At 33.0% G+C, this 20008-nt stretch overlaps 1 protein-coding gene across 2 annotated transcripts; it reads right to left on the bottom strand.

Moving 5' to 3' along the window:
- Positions 1-392: 392 nt before the first annotated feature.
- LOC137941634 (protein WHAT'S THIS FACTOR 1 homolog, chloroplastic) lies at positions 393-4420 on the bottom strand. 2 transcript variants are annotated; one of them, XM_068787130.1, is made up of 3 exons: positions 4169-4420; positions 3069-3245; positions 393-2177 (listed from the first exon to the last, which is right to left on the bottom strand). In XM_068787130.1, the coding sequence occupies exon 3, from the start codon at positions 1819-1821 to the stop codon at positions 658-660; it is 1164 nt and encodes a 387-aa protein (XP_068643231.1). In that variant the 5' UTR covers positions 1822-2177; positions 3069-3245; positions 4169-4420; the 3' UTR covers positions 393-657. The 2 variants fall into 2 exon arrangements, with proteins under 2 accessions (XP_068643231.1, XP_068643232.1); XM_068787131.1 differs by lacking the exons at positions 3069-3245; positions 4169-4420 and adding an exon at positions 2328-2447.
- Positions 4421-20008: the final 15588 nt, after the last annotated feature.

Below are 20008 nucleotides of genomic sequence, written 5' to 3'. Positions count from 1 at the left end.
TTTAATGCCTCTAGTATTGATTTGATTTTGGATGGTTTTGAAAATTTATCGTTTCAATGTTTTTTAAACGAAGTTGGAGATTTTTTTATTATGGTTTCAATTAAACATTTTTGATAAATTATTTTATAAAAATAAAACAACCATGACTTTATGGGTGTGGCTTCACATCTAGTAGCTTAGTCAATTAACTATTTAGTATAAAAAATAATAGCAAACATATCCTTTTGGAAAGGCGGTTTAGTAGGTTCAAAATATAATTTTTGAAAAACTAGACAGTTTTCTAGAAATTCCTGTAATTTGATTGCTATGATAGGAGGTATATATCTTGGCTTCCGCTTTCAGTTTTTATGAATTTTAGGGAAAATTAAGAATAAGTGCTTCAGATGATTAAAAGATCAATTGAAAACCAAACACACATCCCTATCAAAGTATCATACAATTAAACAATTGGAAAAACCATTGGAAAAACATCAAGGTGTTCGGGCTCTAATAGCAATTTAGAGTAATTCCTGTACTGTGTATACAGCAGAACCCACAGAACCCCCTTTCCAAGGAAGCTCGATCATAATCAAGGTAGCATTGGTGGCAGATTAAGCTGAGGCTTCAAAAGGATTCTTTTACAGGAAATAGGTGGCTAACACTGTCATCCTGTAATCTCTACGAAAGTTCCGAATTACTCCGATCCAAGCTCCTACCACTAAGAGCCACAAACTTGTCATTGTATCTCAGCAAAGGGCACTTGTCTATCAAATGTGTTCCATCATAAGCTTCTTTCAGAAAGACTGTACTTCGGGCTCCCTTATTTGTTAAATAGAAAATACCATGATTCTTTACCAAACATAGCAACAATTTACACGGTAGCTGGTACTCAGCATGGAACAAATCTAGCTGAGCAGTGGTCAACCTTTTCTCCATTGTTAGACTCAAGAGTTCATGAAGGACAGCTACTGCTCTTTTCCGAGCATCTGGCTTAGCAGGATCAAATCTCCTTGCATTCAAATATGGAGATGGAAACGCCATCTTCTGCCATTTCTGTATTTCCTTAAGATAGTTCATATTTGGTCTGAAACTGGAGGGGAGCTTCATTTTGAAGGCAAAGTCACCTGAATAATTACCAGCCATGGAGATTGTTCTCTCCTTCCGACCCAGAATCTTGTCAGATCTTTCATTTAGACAAGAATCAAGATTCAACTTTTCTTCACGAGCTGTGATTGCCAAGGATGAATCCCAGCTTTCTAAGTCAAGATAATCTTTCCCATATATGTCTTTCACTGAGAAAAACTCTGGGTACTTAGGAATCAAACAGTTTCTGAAGTTCTGATCCAGACCCAGTTCAGAATGTATGTACTCAATCTTTTCCAAAGGAACTCGGCAATCCATTGACATCATTAATAACTTCCTCAGGTTCCTCACCGCAATAGGTTCCATCAATTGTTTTACAAATGTCTCTTCACTAGCAATTTTGTTGGCTTTCTCTGTAAGTGTCACCATAATCGGTGCTGTTTTTCCTCCACTAACTCTGAATATTGATGGATTTTTCTCAATTACAGACATGAAATTCCATTTCTGAACAAAACCCACTTCTTTTTCGAGGTCCCTGAGTAAAAGACCATTTTTTTGGCTCAATATGATCGTTTTGAGTTTTAGAATGAGAGAAGGCTTCTTCTGAAGGTCCATGACTTTGTCTAAATCTTCAACTCTGTGATAGATCTTTTTCTTGGGTCTGCCATGAGAGGATTTTTGCCTAGTTTGCAACAATAAAGGAACAAGCACAAAGTGACAACTTGACGAAAAGAGGACCCCTTTGTGAATATTCAGCATTGTTAAGTCTTCGTTCACTTGAGGAATTATAAGATCAAATTTCTGGCCCTCATGAAAGAACTTGAAAAGCCAACAGTTTGCATTTTTGTGCAATCAGTGATGGAAGGTACTTGAGTGCACATGAGCTCCAAGTGCTAATTTATCAAATATATAATGTCCAAATCCCAATCTAATTTGCACCAGATGTGCAAACTTAAAATATTTTAAAAGCTTTTGTTCAGCAAACTTCAGCATCACACTGGGTTCTGGGCTGCATCATGACCTTAGATTCTTTATTCCATGAGGATATTCACGATGGAACTTTGGGCATGGATACAACTGTCAACATCCTTCAGTCTCTTCTTTTCTTCGTGTGGCTGGAAGTACGCCAGAAAAGGACATTGTCATCATTAAAAAGAAAACGTCAACTGAACATATAGAGAAGACGGCATCAAGTAAAATAGCTTTCCAAATTACAGATTGAATATGGACTCCTTAGTCTAGTTGCCTTCAAAATCCAACCATACCATCATCTACTGTGAATGGTCATCTCCTTGAAAGTAACTCCCACTCATGTAACTCCAACAATGGACAAGGAGACTATAGCCTATATAGAGGAGCAGTCCAACTTCGATGAGTTTCACATCTGAAGGCAAAAGCAGCGAATAGGCATTTGAATTGTTCTCAGAAAGGAACTTTGATGCATTTTAACTGTACCACAATCATTGCATAACTCCTTGTGCACTGGAAAAAGACTTTAACAGATATCTCCATGCAAAGCAATTTTCTCCATCCAAAATAATTTTGACAATGATGACTAGTAAAATGACCTATTCGAATTGACACACGCATACACACAATAATAACCTAGCTCCTAGAGGATGGGAAAAAAATTATAATAGATATCCGCATCCAAACAGTTTTGATAATGATGATGAGCGTAACGGCCTATTTGAACTGACATACAAGAGCACACACACACCACCAAAGCAGCCCACTCGATTCATTAACTCTAGCTACTCATATACGCTTTTGATTCATTGACTTCAGTGGCCTTCCTGTTATGAAGCAGTTGTTAGATTACATTTTTTATCAACTGAATGTGGTTTGAACTGCAGGAGATCTTGGAGGGAATATAGATAAGAAGAGAACCGAACTTAATTCACCAAATACTATGCAATGAAAAATAAATTCACGATACATACACTGAATTATTGCTTCAGAAAGAATTATAACTCTTAGCAAAAAGAAAAAAATAAAACCCATACCTTGCCATCAAATTTGATAACAACATAAAAGGTCCCCATCCCTCAAAATGGCAAACTCTGCTATCTGACTTCTTTCTTAATCCCCTTTTAAATGTTCTGGAGGAGCTAAAAACTTGGTCATGAGTTTTTATGGTCAGTTGCTATGAGTTGTCTTACACAACCTTTCACATTTGATACCTGACAAATATATAATCAATAGATACCTTGAAGCCACAATATTGACAAAAATCACTTTTCCAGATGAGATAAGAAGCTGCCATATCCCTGATTAGTTCTAGCATGCCCACAGAAGTTCACTAAGTCATCATCCCTAACATCTATTAAACAACTAGACCTGTTTATAACAAAACTGAAGAAAGAGGGAGTTTTGTAAGAGTGTAAAAAAAATCCTTTTGCATTTGGCAAAAGGAAGAGAAGGTACTCTGAAGGAACAATTATTTGTTGCCAATTAATGAGACCTTACAATAGAATTTCACCTTTTTAAATGTTGTGAGTTGGTTGATAATTGAAAAAATATGTTGGTGCATGCTACACACCTAGAATTAGGGGGACACTAAATATGTACCAGTAACTAAGACAACTATAAACATGAAAACATCAAGGATATGATACTTGATCGACATCTTTGCCACCGGAACTGTAAAATTCTTATCTTCAACAGGAACCCTATCGACCCTTTAATCCTTTTTTCTTCTTTTTTTTTTTTTTTTGCAAACAACCCTTTAATCCTCTAATCCTTTGATTGTTTAATTTCACGAAAGCTAAGAACACGACTTTGAGGCATTTCAGCAAACGGTCAAGAGACATTACAATGTCAAACATCTACATCAGTACAAATCACCAAATGAAGTAATTAGCACAAAAAAAAAAAAAAAAAAAAGCATAATATGAGCACGGTAGTACAGATAACTAAAATAAAATGTAGCATCCATGCAGGAAGACGAAAGCCACAAAGGGAAAATTCATTCGTTAGAATGAATTACACGACCAGTTTCTCATGGCACAAGCTACACAGAAAAAAAAAGAAAAAAAAAAAAGAAACAACTCCCAAACTTCGAAGGAGTGTTCAGAAAATTCAAACGGCAAGAGATAGTTCTTACCTCTGAGACAGAAGACGATAAGGCTTCGAAGCGAGACACCAGTTCCACAATGGGAGAAGCTTCGTTTGGCACTCAACAGAACTACTGGTTACTGGGTTTAAACCGATGCCATCATCTGAAGTCTGAAGAGGCCTGAATGGGAATTTGCAGCTGCGCTAGTACTAAACTGTTAATGAAAATTTTCGTTTAATTATTGCAATGGACCAATGGCAGATGAATCAGTAGTAAAAAGTGTTTCGCATGGTTAACTCTTGACTTAATTTAACTAGGAGATGCTAATTGAATTTCCAGACCCTGTCTGCAGGGAAATAGGGAGAAATCCTGTCAACTCTGTCAAGTAATTTGCTTTTATATAATCTTTTTCTCTACCTTGTCCTCATAATCCCAACCCATCCCCACTTTGGTCGATGACTCAATTTACCATTTATTAATATTATAAAATTTTAAAATAATTTGTGTAAAAATATTATTAATATAAATAAAATAATAAAAAACTCATAAAAATTAAAGAATTTTTTATTTTTATTTTTAAAGATATAGGTATAATTATAATTTTGAAAAGTGTATTTAAGTTATTTTTCCATGGGGTAAAACTTAAAACCCATTCCATGTCGAGTTTTTCTCGAAACTTGACCATGGCAATCCCCAACTTAATTCTTCATCCTCGAACCTGGTCTCACCGGGGTGTTTAACATAATTGTTGTACGTCGAAGACTATGAGCTCCATTGTATCACATCTATCAATCTATCAACAATCTTTGACACCAAAATGGGGAAAATTATTCCTTTAAGGAAAATTGTTTTTGCACCTTGGAGATCCTTATTCATTTTGTTTCTAAGTACTACTATGTCATAAGTGCCAGGGGTACCAAGTTACAATTATCTTTGATACTACATTGTAATTCAAAATAGTATGCGATTATTACAAGTGTCATGCTCCAAATTACAACTTTCCCATTTCATCTAGAAATAATCTTATGAAATTGGAAGTTACTATGTTAACAGTAGAAGCAATACTACATTACTTAAGGAGACGATACTAGGTTATTGAAAATTGAACAATCTCCAAAAGTTGATTGACCATTGAAGTTTTTAGCCATTTCCACCCATAAAATCCAACAATCTTCATCATCAACATATTTTCTTCACTTTGATGGAACCAATAATACAAGTTGGGCTGACATGATGAAGTTTCTCCTCATTGCCTTGGAGATCTCATATGCATTGGATTCCAACCTTGAATCACACTTTTCGAACCAACAACAAAATATACAAGAAATATGAAAGAAGAACAAAAGAAGAGAGAGGATGTCTTGCTATGTGGAGGCCACATCTTACAAGTAGTATCAAACCAACTCTTTGATCGCTACTCACAAATGAAGTAAGAGAAAGAAATATGAGATGCTTTAATTCAAAGTAGAAGAACAAGATATGGACAAATACCTTATCTCTAAGTATTTTGAATTCAAGATGGCCGATGACAAAGTTGAACTTGAACAATGCCCTGGGATTAAAATTTTAATAAACCAAATGAATGTTCTAGATATTAAATTACCAGAAATTTTCCAATTATGGAGCCATCATTGCCAAGTTACCCCCCTTCATGCAAAAATAATCAAAAGAAGATTATTTGGAAGACCAAAAATATCACCCTAGAGGAATGTCATCTAAGAGATAAGAAAGATGATGAGCTTGTTTTAAAGGCAAATATGATAAAAAAAAAAATCCATGGAGTAAGCTAAGAAAAATATTTGAACTAAGAAAAATAAAAACCTTGTTTTATATGTGGAAAAGTTGGACATTTTAGTAGAACTAATAGACATCAGAAGAAGGATACAAATATGGTTGAAGAGTCTATTACCATGGTAACTGAAGTAAACATAGTGGATTCAATTTCTGGTTCGTGGTTGGACAAGGTTTTAGGGTTCATATCTACAAAGATAGGTTTTATTTTAAGATAGGTTCAAATGGGAAATAAAAATTGGTCTAGAGTCATGGAAAAAAGTATATTGGATCTCATTTTCACATTCAATAAAAGGCTTACTCTTGTACATATTCTCCATATTCCTAAGATGAGAAAGAACTTGGTCTTCTTAGAGATGCTATATAAAAAGGGTTTTAAGGTAATATTTGAGTACAATATACCAATATTGTTAAGAATGGGGTATTTCTTGTATTATAATTGTAATGAAATGTTTAAGTTGCATGAAAAATATAATAATGCTTCATCATAGGAGACTCTTGTAGTTTATGGATGATGAAATGCAAAAGTGTGATATTTGCATTCAATTCAAAATGACAACGCTCACTTTGTTGTCATGCAATCTCATGTAAGTTGAGATCCTTGCCAACTGCAAGTCTTTTGTTTTTTTACGGTTGCAACTCCAAGGCTATGATAGAAGGGAATTGTTGTAGGAGCAAAGAATGAAACTTGACTGAACATGGGATGTGATTATCTACCCTATCCTCATTGTTGTGTGGTAATGAATTATATATTACAAATATTGCATATGCCATATATGTGAGATTTTTTTAAACTTAAAGAGAAAAAAAGAAGGGCATTGTGAGGAATTAATTCTCTTCAGTTCATTAACCTAACTTGGCAATTTTTTATCAAAGGGAAAGAATTCAAATTGGTGTAGTTACTAGTGGTAACCAATATTTTATTGCATTTATAAATGATTTTTCTAGATACATGTATATAAATCTGTGAGAAGAAAAGATGAAACATTCCTCATGTTTAAGGCCTGTAAGCTGAAGTAGAAAACCAAAAGGAGAAGAAAATCAAAATTCTCTATAGTGATAGAGGTGGAGAATATTTTTTATTTGAGTTTCAAAATTTTTATGAGGAACGTAGTATTATACATCAAATGACAGCTCCCTATTCTCCATATGAAAATGGTTTAGCAGAAAGGAGAGGCCATACTTTAGTTAAAATGGTGAACTCTCTGATTCTTAATGCAGATTTACCTTTAAATGTATGGGGAGAAAGTATATATTTATAATAGAATTCCCTCAAGAAGACTCAAACTACTCCTTATAAGGAGTGGAAAGGTAGAAAACCAAATGTATCATACCTTTTGTATGGGATTGTTTAGCTTATTATAGGGATCTAACCTGAAAATATAGTACCGTGGTCCTAGAGCAATGAAAATATTATTTTTAAGATATGCTCAAAATAGCAAAAGCTATAGGTAATAGATGTGAAATCTAATGTGATTGTTAAGTCTAGTGATATTGAGTTTCTAAAAAAAAATTTATGTCGGATACCAATGACAGTGAATATACTAAATGTACTAAGGATAATGTTTTAGAAGATGATAGTAAGAAAATATAAAGTTGTACATCTAGGTTGTGTCTCCTCTCAATCTATAATTTTCCAAGTAGAAGAAAATAGAGAAAAAGTACTCAATAAAACACCTCTAGTATTAAACATAGATAATGTTCCTAAGACATTGAGAGGCAATGACTTACAGAGATTCAATTTTTTTGGAAAAAAAAACTATTAATGATGAAATGGAATCTATAATGTCAAACAACATTTGGGTGCTGACCGATTTGCCTTAAGGTTCTATAGCTATTGGTTGTAGATATTTAGAAAAAAAATGATCCCAATGGACCTTGCAAACGTTAAAGGCTAAGTTAGTAGCCAAAGGTATTTAAGTAAAAAAAAAAAAGGAATTGATTGTTTTGATACTCATGCACCTTTAACAAAAATTACTTTTATTATAATTCTTTTTGTGTTGTCTATTGGTTGTCTATATCATTTACATATTTATCAAATAGATATTGAAATTGTATTTTTAAATGGTAATCTTAATGAGGAAGTATAAATGGATCAACCAAAAGGATTTGTTCTTCCAGACAATGAAAATAAAGTTGGTAAGTTAGTAACATCATTTTATGGTTTAAAACAAGCACCCAAAAAGTGACAAGAAAAAAATTGGTGTTTTTATATTATCTTGTAGTCTCAGATATAATAGTGCTGATAAATGTATTTAAGTAATGTTTGTTGTTGAAATATTTATTATGAGCACCAACATGGTTGGGGTGGTTGAAACTGTTAAGTTGGGTCCACGGCCTATCCCAAAATAACTAGCCAACTTAGGAAACCTCTTTTTCAACTAATAAATTCAAGATCTTTGTACTCAGTAATCCATGTGAGATTATTCCTTAACTCTTCCCCTCACGTGTAAACCCTCTTTTGTAGCTCTACAAGTGGATAATTAGCAGTAGGCAGTTAGCTGTAGGCCTTCTTTTGTGGCTCTACAAGTGGATAGTTTAGGTATATGCCCTCTTTTGTGGCTCTACATGATAGTTTAAGTATAGGCCGTCTTTTGTGGCTCTACAAGTAGATAATTTTTAGGTGCAGACCCACATATGAGTACCTACTTTGATACCATGTTAAGTTGGGTCCAAGGCCCATCCCAAAATGACTAACCAACTTAGGAAACCTCTTTTCCCGCTAATAAACTCAAGATCTTTGTACTCAGTAATCCATGTGGGACTATTCTTCAACAGAAACTATGAAGTATCTTACTACTATGTTAAAAAGTGAAAGACTTAGGTGAACTGGATAATATCATAGTTATTAAGGTGAGAAAGCATATTGAGGTTATGATTTCAATCAATCACACAACATAACGAAGATTATCGATAATTATACTCACTAGGGATCTAAATATTATAATACTTCTTATGATACGAAGTTGAGCATAAATGTTGTTAGAGCTACAATACAAGTCGAGTATGATAGTGTTACTGGAAGTTTAATGTATGTTATGCATTTATACTAGAAAAAATATTCTTATGATGAATGTAAATTGAATAGATACATTAGTAATCCTAAAGTTGCACATTGGAAAACAATTGGAAGATCATAAGTTACTTGAAGTTAACCATAGGGTATGAATTAATTTAAAAAGACATCTAAAAGTATTAGAAGAATACTTGAATGCCAATTGGATGACTAGTTGTCATGATCTACAAGTGGATGGATATTTACTTTAGGTGGTTTTTTTTTTCATGAGCTTGCACCTCACATTCAACTATGGAATCTGAGTATATTGCCCAAGCATCAACTAGACAAGAAGTGAAATAGATTAGGAATTTATTATTAGACATAAAAGTATACCCTAATCCTATGCCTCCTAGGCAACTTTATCTAGAGAGTATAATTCTATTTATAATTCTTCTAGTGAGTCCAAGGTTCTACACTTTAAGCACAAATAATTGATTGAATTGGAGTTGGTACTAGGATTAAGAATTTGACAAAGGATTGAGAAAATTGAAAGAGATTTGGAAATTAGAACTCAAAACTCTCTCTTTTCAAAAACTCACTCAAAAGAACTTTTACAAAAGGTTTGTACAGGAATGAAGAGCTTAAAGCTTCTAATTGATACTTAAACATGAACTCTAAACCTTATTTATAGGTTTTCCATGCCCAACTAGTTGTTGCTAGGGGTGGCTTCGAACCGAGCCGGTTTGCGACCCGGCTCGGTTCGGATCGTTTCGATTCGTTATTTATCGAGATCGAGCACCGAAATCGGCTCGTTTACCTTAACGAGCCGAGCTCGACTGAAGCTAGGTTCGGTTCGTTGGCTCGCGAGCCGGATCGAAATGAGTTGGATCGGTATGAATCGGTAATGGGATCGCGAGAGAGCGGGGGAGCGGGAATGGGAGCGAGAACGAGGGGAGGAAACGGGATTGCGAGCGAGTGGGGGAGCGGGAGCGGGAGCGAGAGCGAGGGGGGGAAAATTTTTTCCTCCCCCTCGTGATCGCCGACCCCTCCCATCAGTTGTTGTCGCCGCCTCTACCGTCGTCGTAGCTGTTCGCCGGCGTCTATACCGTCGTCGCAGCTGCTCGCCGGCCGCCTCTGTGACCAGATTCAAAAATTACAAAACAAGTTAGACAACAATTGGAGTAAAAAATATTAATATTTGTGCATTTTAATCCATTATTGAAATTTAATCCTGAACCTCCCTTATCATTATATTTTTTAAAATGTATGCATAGTTTTATATATAATTTATTCAAAGTCACCCCTACGTGCGAGATCATAAACAAGGGAAAAAAAACTCTTTGTCCCTTCTTCATGGCTCTTAAATAAATTGAAAAGATATTTTAGTAGAAATACGTTTCTAGAGACTATTAGTGGTTTTTTCAATAAATGTTGAAAAGACATTTTTAATAGAAATATAGGGACCATTAGTGCCTCATATTTTTTTAAAATATTTTTCTAATTATAAATTCTTTTTAAAAAATCATATAATTTTCCAAGTAAGATTTTCTTGCCAAGATGGGTTAGAAAACCATATAGAAAAATTTTGAATAAGTATTTGACAGTTGATGATATAATACTTTGAGCATGAGGCAATTTTTATAGCAATTTTGTGTTTGACATTTTATGTGATTAAAAATTTATCGATAAGTATAATAATATATTAGATTAATTATTAATTTTTATTTATTTCCTTAGAAAAAGCAATAAGAGGTCCATTTAACTTTCCTAAAAAAAAAATTAAAATATTTCTTGTAATTTTCTAGCAAGTCTGTAATAGTAATAGGATTTTATTTAAAGGATTTATAGTTTTTATTTGGGTGATTGTAAATTGATAGTGATATTTTATTTAATTTTGTTGTGTTTGATTATTATATGGAGTTTATTTATAATTTTATGCAGTGTATGGAGTGTTTAGATTATTTTATGGAGTGTATAAACAATTTCATGAAGTGTTTATGGAATGTATAGACAATTTTATGGAGTGTTTATGGAGTGTTTATGCGGGTATTATATATATTGATTATGCCCAATTTTAAGTAGAGGTCATGCCGAATTTTATACAAGTATTATATATATAGATTATGCTCAATTTTAAGTAGAGGCTATGCCCAATTTTATACACATATTATGTATATAAGTTATGCCCAATTTTATGTAGAGGTCATGCTCAATTTTATGTAAAATGTATGCATAATTTTATATACATTTTATTCGATATATATTTTTTGAAAAATTTTAAATGTTGAGGCACGAACTCGAACTCGTTGGGCTCGAGCTCGATAACAATTTTAGGCTCGAGACAAGGCTCAGCTCGAAGCTCGGCTCGATGCCACCCCTAGTTGTTGCAAAACATTGGAGAAGAGACAACACTTTTTGTGCTTGGGTTATTTTTTGAAATTCTTTAGCATGTTGATCGATTAGATAAATAAGATTGATCAATAAGGCTTTGTGTTGTTTGCTTGCAACACTCTGGATGATCGGTCACTTTGATTGGATTAGATCGATAATTCTCTTTAGGTACCCAACTTCTACATTTTGTTTGATCGATCATGCTTTGTGCAGAAAGCTTTGCTACTTTTTGTTTAATTGATTGTACTTGACAAAATGATCGATCATATAGTTTGCAATTGTTTAAAGTCCAATTTTAAAACATGAAATGACTAAACATATTTTATAAAATATTTTCAAGATGATATAGAGTTGGTTTTAGAAAATCATTTTATCCTAAAGCTCAAAAATTTATTTTTTACCGAAGTACCAGAATTTTGGATGCCAATTCTCTAACAGCACTAGAGTTTTTGAGTACTTGAATTTTACTTGGACTCTACTCTTCAATTTCCTTATGTTGGAGTCTTCTTAGGTGCATCTTCTTCAAGTGACTTGTTTTTCCTTATAAGCTTGAACTCTTCATGAGGTATTTTTTTTTCGATTCTTTTTCATAGAGATTTATTTATGTCTCTTGAAGGTATGGGCATTTCTATTTTTCATGAAAGGCTTGATATGGCATTAGTACATTGTGCTTATGTTTTGTTATCATCAAAATAATGGTGATGGTCAACTCCCCCCCAATTTTATGATGACAATAGCTTTGTAGAAAATGAAAAGAGTTTATTGCTCCCCCTTAATATATGTATGAACGTATCATTATTTTAAATAGTCCCTGATAATCTATCAATTTTCTCTTCCCCTTTTTGCCACATATAAAAAAGTAGATAGATGAGCACAATAAGAAAGTCATTGTCATTTCAATGAAAAACTTACATTCAAGTGGATTCAAAAGCTTACACCAATTGGATCTTACATTCACGAAAATATCAAAGTACACACGGTGTTAGAAAAGTCAACCTAAGGGAAAATAACAATAAAAAAGTACAGACAAGACATACTCAAATGACAAATCTTGGTTTTATTATGAAGCAATCATGGCACATACTCAATCTGTTACCAATAATCATAGATTGTCCAATATTAAAAATTCTTAACAGTCCAATTGCATATAGTCGATGCACTGTTGATAAATTTTTATCTCCATTAGTATTGGGAAAGCATAATATTGCCGATGAAGAAATTGTTCCCGATGGGAAAGGGTATAATTACTGGTATTATGTCAATGTTTGTTTTAAAATGTTTTATTATCATAACCCTTCACATCGACATTCTTGGTTTATGACCCTCAATGCTGAAATTAAGAAGCACAAACAAGAAATGATACCCATTCCGCTATTGGTATACTAGTGGTGGGCCAAATTTGGGCCGCCAATATCAATTCTTTTTGAATCACTTCAGGAATTCTATGGTCAATGACGGGCCATTATTCCATGTATTCGGGATGTGAAATCCATTATGAAAGGATTAGATACGTTCTTTTTCTTTTTAGAATTTTTCATTCCTTGGATTTGGAAATGGGATTGTAAAATTGCCTTTAATGAATTACAACTACCAATCTTGCAGCGTACTTTTCATGTAAGATGGTGGAATAAGTACCCCACCTTAGAATAAAATTGTAAAAATTAAGTATGCTATTCTTCAATTTCAAAATCAAACTCCCAAATTTGTGAAGAAAACAAATATGTTAGCCTTTGACATAATCAAAGCCCAAATCAAATCAAAATTTCCAACAACTTTTGACGTCGAATTCTAATAAAAACCTTAGACTCAATTAAGGAGTCTTTCTTAACTGAATTTAATAAAGGTAAGAAATATGGTAACTGTAAAAATATGTCGATCTCTGCCTAAGGTTCTTCCAAAGAAGGCTCCGATGGTAAAGGTGATAATGACAATCACGATGAAAAAATCAGTTTTGTCCCTGACTCTTAGCCAAAAGATGAAGATGCTAGTATTGCCGATTATTGGGATGTAATTATTAACCAGGTGGAGAATAAGTCTAGAAAGAAATAATTATTTCTACAGAATAATGGAATATGCCACAAACGCTACTATCATTTTTTTTTTGCTCAGTCTACATCGTTTAGACAAGAATGTTAATGTTGAATCCCATCACTGAATGAAAAGCTCAACAAGCCAAACGCCATGAAGAATACACAGTTGGCTTGCCCATATTATGGACAATACAACAAAAGATGAGTCATAATTAAAAAAATAGATTCCCTTACATATCACAACAACTGAAAGCTGAGTTTGGCAATTGGTCGACTTTGGTAAAAAAGGACAAACAATAGACACCTCATCATAGAATCTTATCTTGAAGTCGGTGTCAAGAAGCTCAACTATGACTTTGAATGATAGTGCTCAATTATTGGGGCACATGTTGTAATATGATTAGTGGATCTCAAAATTTGGTGAACTTCATCAAATTATTTTTCTTTGTGTGTAAGGTTCTGTCCTCTATAAATATGGAACCATCTTGTGTTTAAGGCATCAAATGGAAGACATTTGAGTATATTTCTAAGGTTGTTTGTGTATGCTTGTAAGTTTTTCTTTCTCTTATAAAAGTTCGAATTAATATTTTCTTTCAATTATATAGTCTTGAGTTGTTGAAATTTGCATAGTTGTAATAGCAACCTCTAGCCATCATGGCTCTGATACCATTCACAGACAACCTGGGAGACAAACTTAGACAACACCCAAGTGATACCTTAAACTCAAGATGGTTCCATATTTATAGAAGGTGGAACTTTACATATAAAGGAAAGTAATTAGAAGGAGCTTACAAAATTTTGAGATCCACCAATCATATTGCAACATGTTCTTCAATAATTGAGCACTATGATTCAAAGCCATAATTGAGCTTCTTTACACCAACTTCAAGACAAGATTCTTTCATGAGATATCCATTGATAACACTGAATTCGTCATTTTTGACCAGTGTTGGCCAATTGTCAAAGATAGCTTTTAAGTCGTTATTGATTTGTCATTCAACGTGATGTGTCGAGGAATCTACATTTTCAATTGCAACTACTCTTTTGTTGCATTGTCCATAATTTGAGCAAGCCACTTGCGTATCTTCATGGCATATTGCCTTTTCAACTATTCATACAGTCGTGGGGTCCAATATTAACATCCTCATATGACGATCTAGACTAAGCAAAAAATTGACAAAAGCATATGTGTCTTATTTCCTCATTTTGGAGAGATAATTATTTCTTTTTAATCTTATTTTCAACTTTCTTAATAATTGCATCAAAATAATCACCAATGAAAAAGAGTTTCATACAAGATACATGGATTTCCTTTTGAGCCCCTTTCTTAGTTGTTTCTTTTGTTTTTTATATGGGTAGCCAAATGGCATTGCATAAAGACGATTGAAGCTCTCTCATTCAGTAGGATGAGGATTTTAGTTATTTTTATAATTTCTTATATTGTAATAATTTTATTAATTATTTATTCATTTACCCATTTTACTATTCTAAATATATATATATATATATATATATATAAAGAAAAACTGTTTTTATATATTTAACATCAATGGAGCACCTTCGCCAACATAACATACCATCATCTCATTGGAACATTGTTGTTGTGCTGCCTATTCGTCCTCCAATCTTGTTTCCTTAAAGTATGGCTCTGGTTTTTTAATAAAGTTTTATTCTCCTTTTCTCCTTATGCACCTATATGAGATTTGGCTTGAAGATTTTGATCCTCAATTGATAATATTGGGCATAATGACGTTTGTTTGAGAGTTTTGAAAGATGATTTTTTAAGAAATAAAAAAATATTTTATGGTGGGAAGTTGTTTGGTATGCATTGTTGTGCTCATATTCTAAACTTAATAGTCCAAGATGTCTTAGTGAAATTAAGAATATCATTGATAATCTGAGATAAGACTTCACACTTTTTTTTTGAATCTTTGCAGCAATTACAATTATGTGCAAATAGGTTAGTCATTAATTTGTCCAACTTATTGGAACTCTACTTACGACATGTTGTTTACTGCATTAAAATTTAAATATGCATTTCCTAGATTCTAAGATATAGAGTCAACTTTTGATTATTTACCAAGTCTTGATGAATGAAAAAAGGTTAAAATAATGTGTTAGATTCTAGAAAATTTTAATGTAGCCACTAATATCTTTTGTGGGAGTGACTACACTACATGTAATTTGTACCTTAGTGAGATATATAATAAAAAGGAGTTTTGAATCATTATTCTATAAATGAAAATATTTTCATTAGGACAATGATTAGTAAAATGGAAGAAAATTTTGAAAAGTATGGGGTGAATGCAACTTGTTGATGATTGGATCCAAGGGTTAAATTAATATCGATTGAAATGTGTTTTCTAGTTTTGGAAGCTAGAATGAATGTAAACTTAGTTTGTAGGACCATATTTGAGATTTATGGTGAATATGTAGTGATGTGTAATGTGGGAATTAGTAATGAAAAAATTGTTTCATATGTTAGCTCTTTAGGTATTTCCACAAGTTATTGTTCACATTTTTCATCAAGTTCAGGTTGGTCAAAGTTAATGATTTATGTGAAACAAGTAGAAATGGTGAGTTCACCAAAGTCAAAATTAGATAATATCTTGAAGAATGTGAGTATATTTGTGAAGAAACTTCACATTATGATTTTGATATTTTAGAATGGGAGAAGTGAACAACTTGAAACTTGGGTATTATCTGAAATGACAGTAAAGATTCTTGCAATTCCCATATCTATAAGTAGCCCCAAAGTATACCTTTAGTATCGGTGGTAGAGTAGTAAATCCATATTATTCTGCCTTGGTACCAAATACAGTTCATGTTTTGATTATATTCGGGTTCTTTATGGTATAAAAAAATCAAAAGGTGAATTAATATTGCTTAATTATTATTATGTTTTTTTTATAGATATTCTTGTTTTATGTAATAAATTTTTGTTTGATGGTTGTAGCCAAAGAAGAAACCTATGAAGGTAATGCTACCCATTACATGATTTTTAAAATTTTTCTCATCTTATATTTTCCATTACATAAAGTAATTAGTAGTAGAAGGGTATTTTTTTTATCAAAAAAATAATAAATTTTGTTCTTTTGTTTATTTTCATAGGTGTAGACTTTGCTCATGCATTTGAGGGAACAAGAACATAAAGGCATATGGTTTTCTTGCACAAAGGGAAAGCGCTAGAGTGTTTCTTTTGATTTTGGTTTTTTAGGAATGAGTTTCCATGCTAAAAATCAGTTTAGTATTGTGATTGTGAACAACAAAAATACAAAATTTTGAGCTTAATATTTGGTTCCTAGTTTTTGTTTGGTTAATTCAAATATATACTTGATTTAAAGTTTTTGTTCGAGTGATCAAATTAAATTTGATAATGCTATTTGATTTGATATTTTGTGTTTGGGATTAACAATATTTATACACAATTTTATGCATAGTACATGCATAAATTACTAATAGTTTTATGTATAGTTTATTTGACATGGTATTTTATTTAATGTTTTCAATGTAGGTTGGAGCTCGAGCTTAAACTCAATAGAGGAGGAGGCCTCCCCATCCCCTTTTTTCGTAGTTGGAGGGCAACTACTGTCCCCTCCCTTCTCCACACAACACTGTCCCCTCCCTTCTCCACACAACAGGAGAAGCACACTTAAGGATGAGCATAGCCCACCTTTGCAACGTTTTACCAAAAGCTAGATTGAATCCCAACAACCCCCAATGAGCTAAGGACAAAATGTGCTCTCTCGAAGCCCTAAGGCATTGTAGACTTGTGTGTAGGGCTAATAGTGCCTTAGGACTTGTGCACTAGTTGCCCCCTTAGCCTTTGGGTAGGCCAAGAGTCAGGTTGGATATGGGTTGGACCCCCCATGTCTAGGTCCTCTCTAGATGAAGTTAATTAATTTTGATGACAACAAATATTTAAGAATTAATTATAAATTTTAAATAAGTAACTTGTGTAATTTGAGTTCAATGTTGTGATTCTAGTATATTAAGCTTCACATTTAGACCATCCCACAGCTTTTGAAACTCCAAATTTTGAGTTTTAGAAATCTCATTGAGCATATACTTTAAAATTATTTAATTAAAATTAAATTGAGTTACTAATTGTTGTGGTAGGATCACCTAGACTTGGGAGTACCATTTATCATCTTTTGTTATTGTAATATTTTTCCAAATTAGATGGTCTAAGATGTATTATAAAACAAGTAATTCTTGTCGTGCTATAAATTGATCTATGCTTCGATAAGTTGATTAGTAGTTCTTGCTGAAAATCCTTTTAAGGGTCTAAATACTTGTACCTAGTTGTAGTTACCCGTAAGTCTCTAGTGTTGGATGGTATTGTAATTTTGGGCCCTTGAGTTTGTTGCTTTAGATACCATTCGACTTTTACTAAGTGAAATGTTAACTCTCAGTGAAAAGCCATCGAAAGTTTCTTACTTAGTTCTAGACTTATATAAGTTGATTGATAGTTGTTGCTGAAAATTCTTTTATGTAAACTTTGTGCTTGTACCTTGTTGTTGTTGGCCATAAGCCTCATGTGTTGGATTGGTGTTGTAATTTGGACCCTTTGATCTATTTGTAGTAGATGTTGTTTGACTTTTACCTAGTGAAATATTAACTTTAAGGTGAATAGCTATTTACTCCTTTTTTTTTTATAGTTTTGAACCCTTTCCAAATGTGTTGCCTTAAGATTGGGTGGGTCCCTTATTGCTCTTTGTATTTGAGTTCAAATATGCAAAAATGCAATAAAGGTGCAACACTACAACAACCAATGACATTTTGCTAAATAAGAAAAGTTAGGTAAAAAAATCACGTGAGAATGTCAAGTGTGAAAAAGCAGCAGATAAATTGAAATTTGGTGAGCTAATTTAAATGTAACGAAATTAAATTCAAAATACCTAAGTTCTAAATGGATACCCATTTTTAAAATAAAAGTACCTAAGTTTTGAACAGATAGACAAGTTATGACAAAACTTGGGTATATGCCAAATTCATTTTACTCCACTTGATTCAATTTAGCTTTGTTAGATTCCATTTACTGGAATCTTGGCTCGTTGATGGTATGTTTTTCAAAAGATCCAAGTTCCAAATGGAGAGCAAAATTTTTAATAAAAATACCCAAGTATGAATGAATACCCAAGTTTTATCTACCAAATTTGTTGATAAGAACCACGTCAACCATTGACGAAACCTGATACCAAATCTGGAAATTGTCCCCAAGATTTTTCAAGTTTGATTGAAACCGCGACCAGTTGCTTAGCAAAGCAAGAACCTTGGTATGGTGAAGACGCCACACACGGGGATGAAAAATCCGTTTGATAAGTCGGTTTTGAATGCCATAAGGAAAACTTGATAAGTTCAGAAAAGTGAATAACTCACAATATGAATAATCATAAAAATACTTTTAACCAAGTCTTCTATTTATAGTGGAGGATGTGGTAGAATCCTAATTACATTCAAAGTTTAACTCTTAAAGATAAACCTATCATGATAAGATAACTCAATGTAAACTAGAATTCTAACATAACTCAAACTCTAACTCTCTAAGATAAACATATCTTGAAAAGATGACACAATCTACTAGAGATCTAATATAACTAAAATTCTAACTCTTTATGAAGACTCTTCTTGGCATCCCACGATTTCACGGTGGGTTCCACCAGCTCGTGCAACCATGGTGGGTCCCACAATGTAACAGAGTAAAACCAGCCTTTGTTCACATCATTTGTTTTAGCTCTACTAATTCAATTTAACTTTATCAAATAAAATCTTAGTTTTACTTAAATTCGTTTTTAATATATTGATTTTTGGGACTCCATAGATTTAGCGCATGGAGAAAAGGAGAAACGATATGTTGGGACAAAACAGAAAGAAGAAAAAGGTTATAGACTTATGTCCTAACCCTCCCCATGAGGCTCTATTTGTAAATGAATTAAACCATAATATTAAAATTATGCCCCTAAAACTTAAACTAATTATATCAAAATCATATTTATTAGATGACTCTTTATTTACCATTATGCCACCACTATGTGGGTTTTCTCCTTGGTTTGTGGGTTTGAACCCATCTTCCACCTCTCTTAAGTGTGTGAGTCTTCCTTGACCCATCTTCTAACACACTTGGACATGTGGGTTTTCCTTAGTCATATGGGTTTTGACCCATCTTCCTCAAGCTAGGGTGAGAGAACATCATGAATTCCCAACTTGTTACAAATGGTATATATGAACTTCTCGTATAAAATGACAACAAATAAAATAGATAATAAGGGCACAAAGAAGAAAGATAAAGGAAAAAAAATTGAAAAGGAAAAAAAATTGGAATTCTAAAAAGAAACCATAGCTACGAGTCTTAAAAATCAATGCTCTGATACAATGTTGATTTTCAGGACTCCATGGATTTAGCTCAGGGAGAAAATGAGAGACAACATATTGGGAGAAAACAGGAAAAAAAAAGAGGTGATAAACTTATGTCCTCCCTTCCCCCTTATGCTCTATTTTTAGATGAATAAAATTATAATATTATAATTATACCTCTAAAACTTAAACTAATTATATCAATATCATCTTTATGAGATAACTTTTTATTTACCATCATGTTACTTCCTATATGGGTCTTGAGCCCATCTTCTACCTTTCTTAGATATACATGTATTTCTTGGTTTGTGGGCTCAGGTT

The sequence above is a fragment of the Aristolochia californica genome, unplaced genomic scaffold (genome assembly GCF_029961685.1).
Source record: "Aristolochia californica isolate CCGP_79_NKW_82.1479 unplaced genomic scaffold, dmAriCali1.0.hap1 SCAF_9, whole genome shotgun sequence".
In the NCBI taxonomy this organism is placed as follows: Eukaryota; Viridiplantae; Streptophyta; class Magnoliopsida; order Piperales; family Aristolochiaceae; genus Aristolochia; species Aristolochia californica.
This window is presented reverse-complemented; position numbering and strand designations above follow the sequence as displayed.

What these genes read in the sequence shown, in the direction of transcription:
- LOC137941634 (XM_068787130.1), bottom strand. Translation starts at nt 1,821, where the DNA reads ATGCTGAATATTCACAAAGGGGTCCTCTTTTCGTCAAGTTGTCACTTT.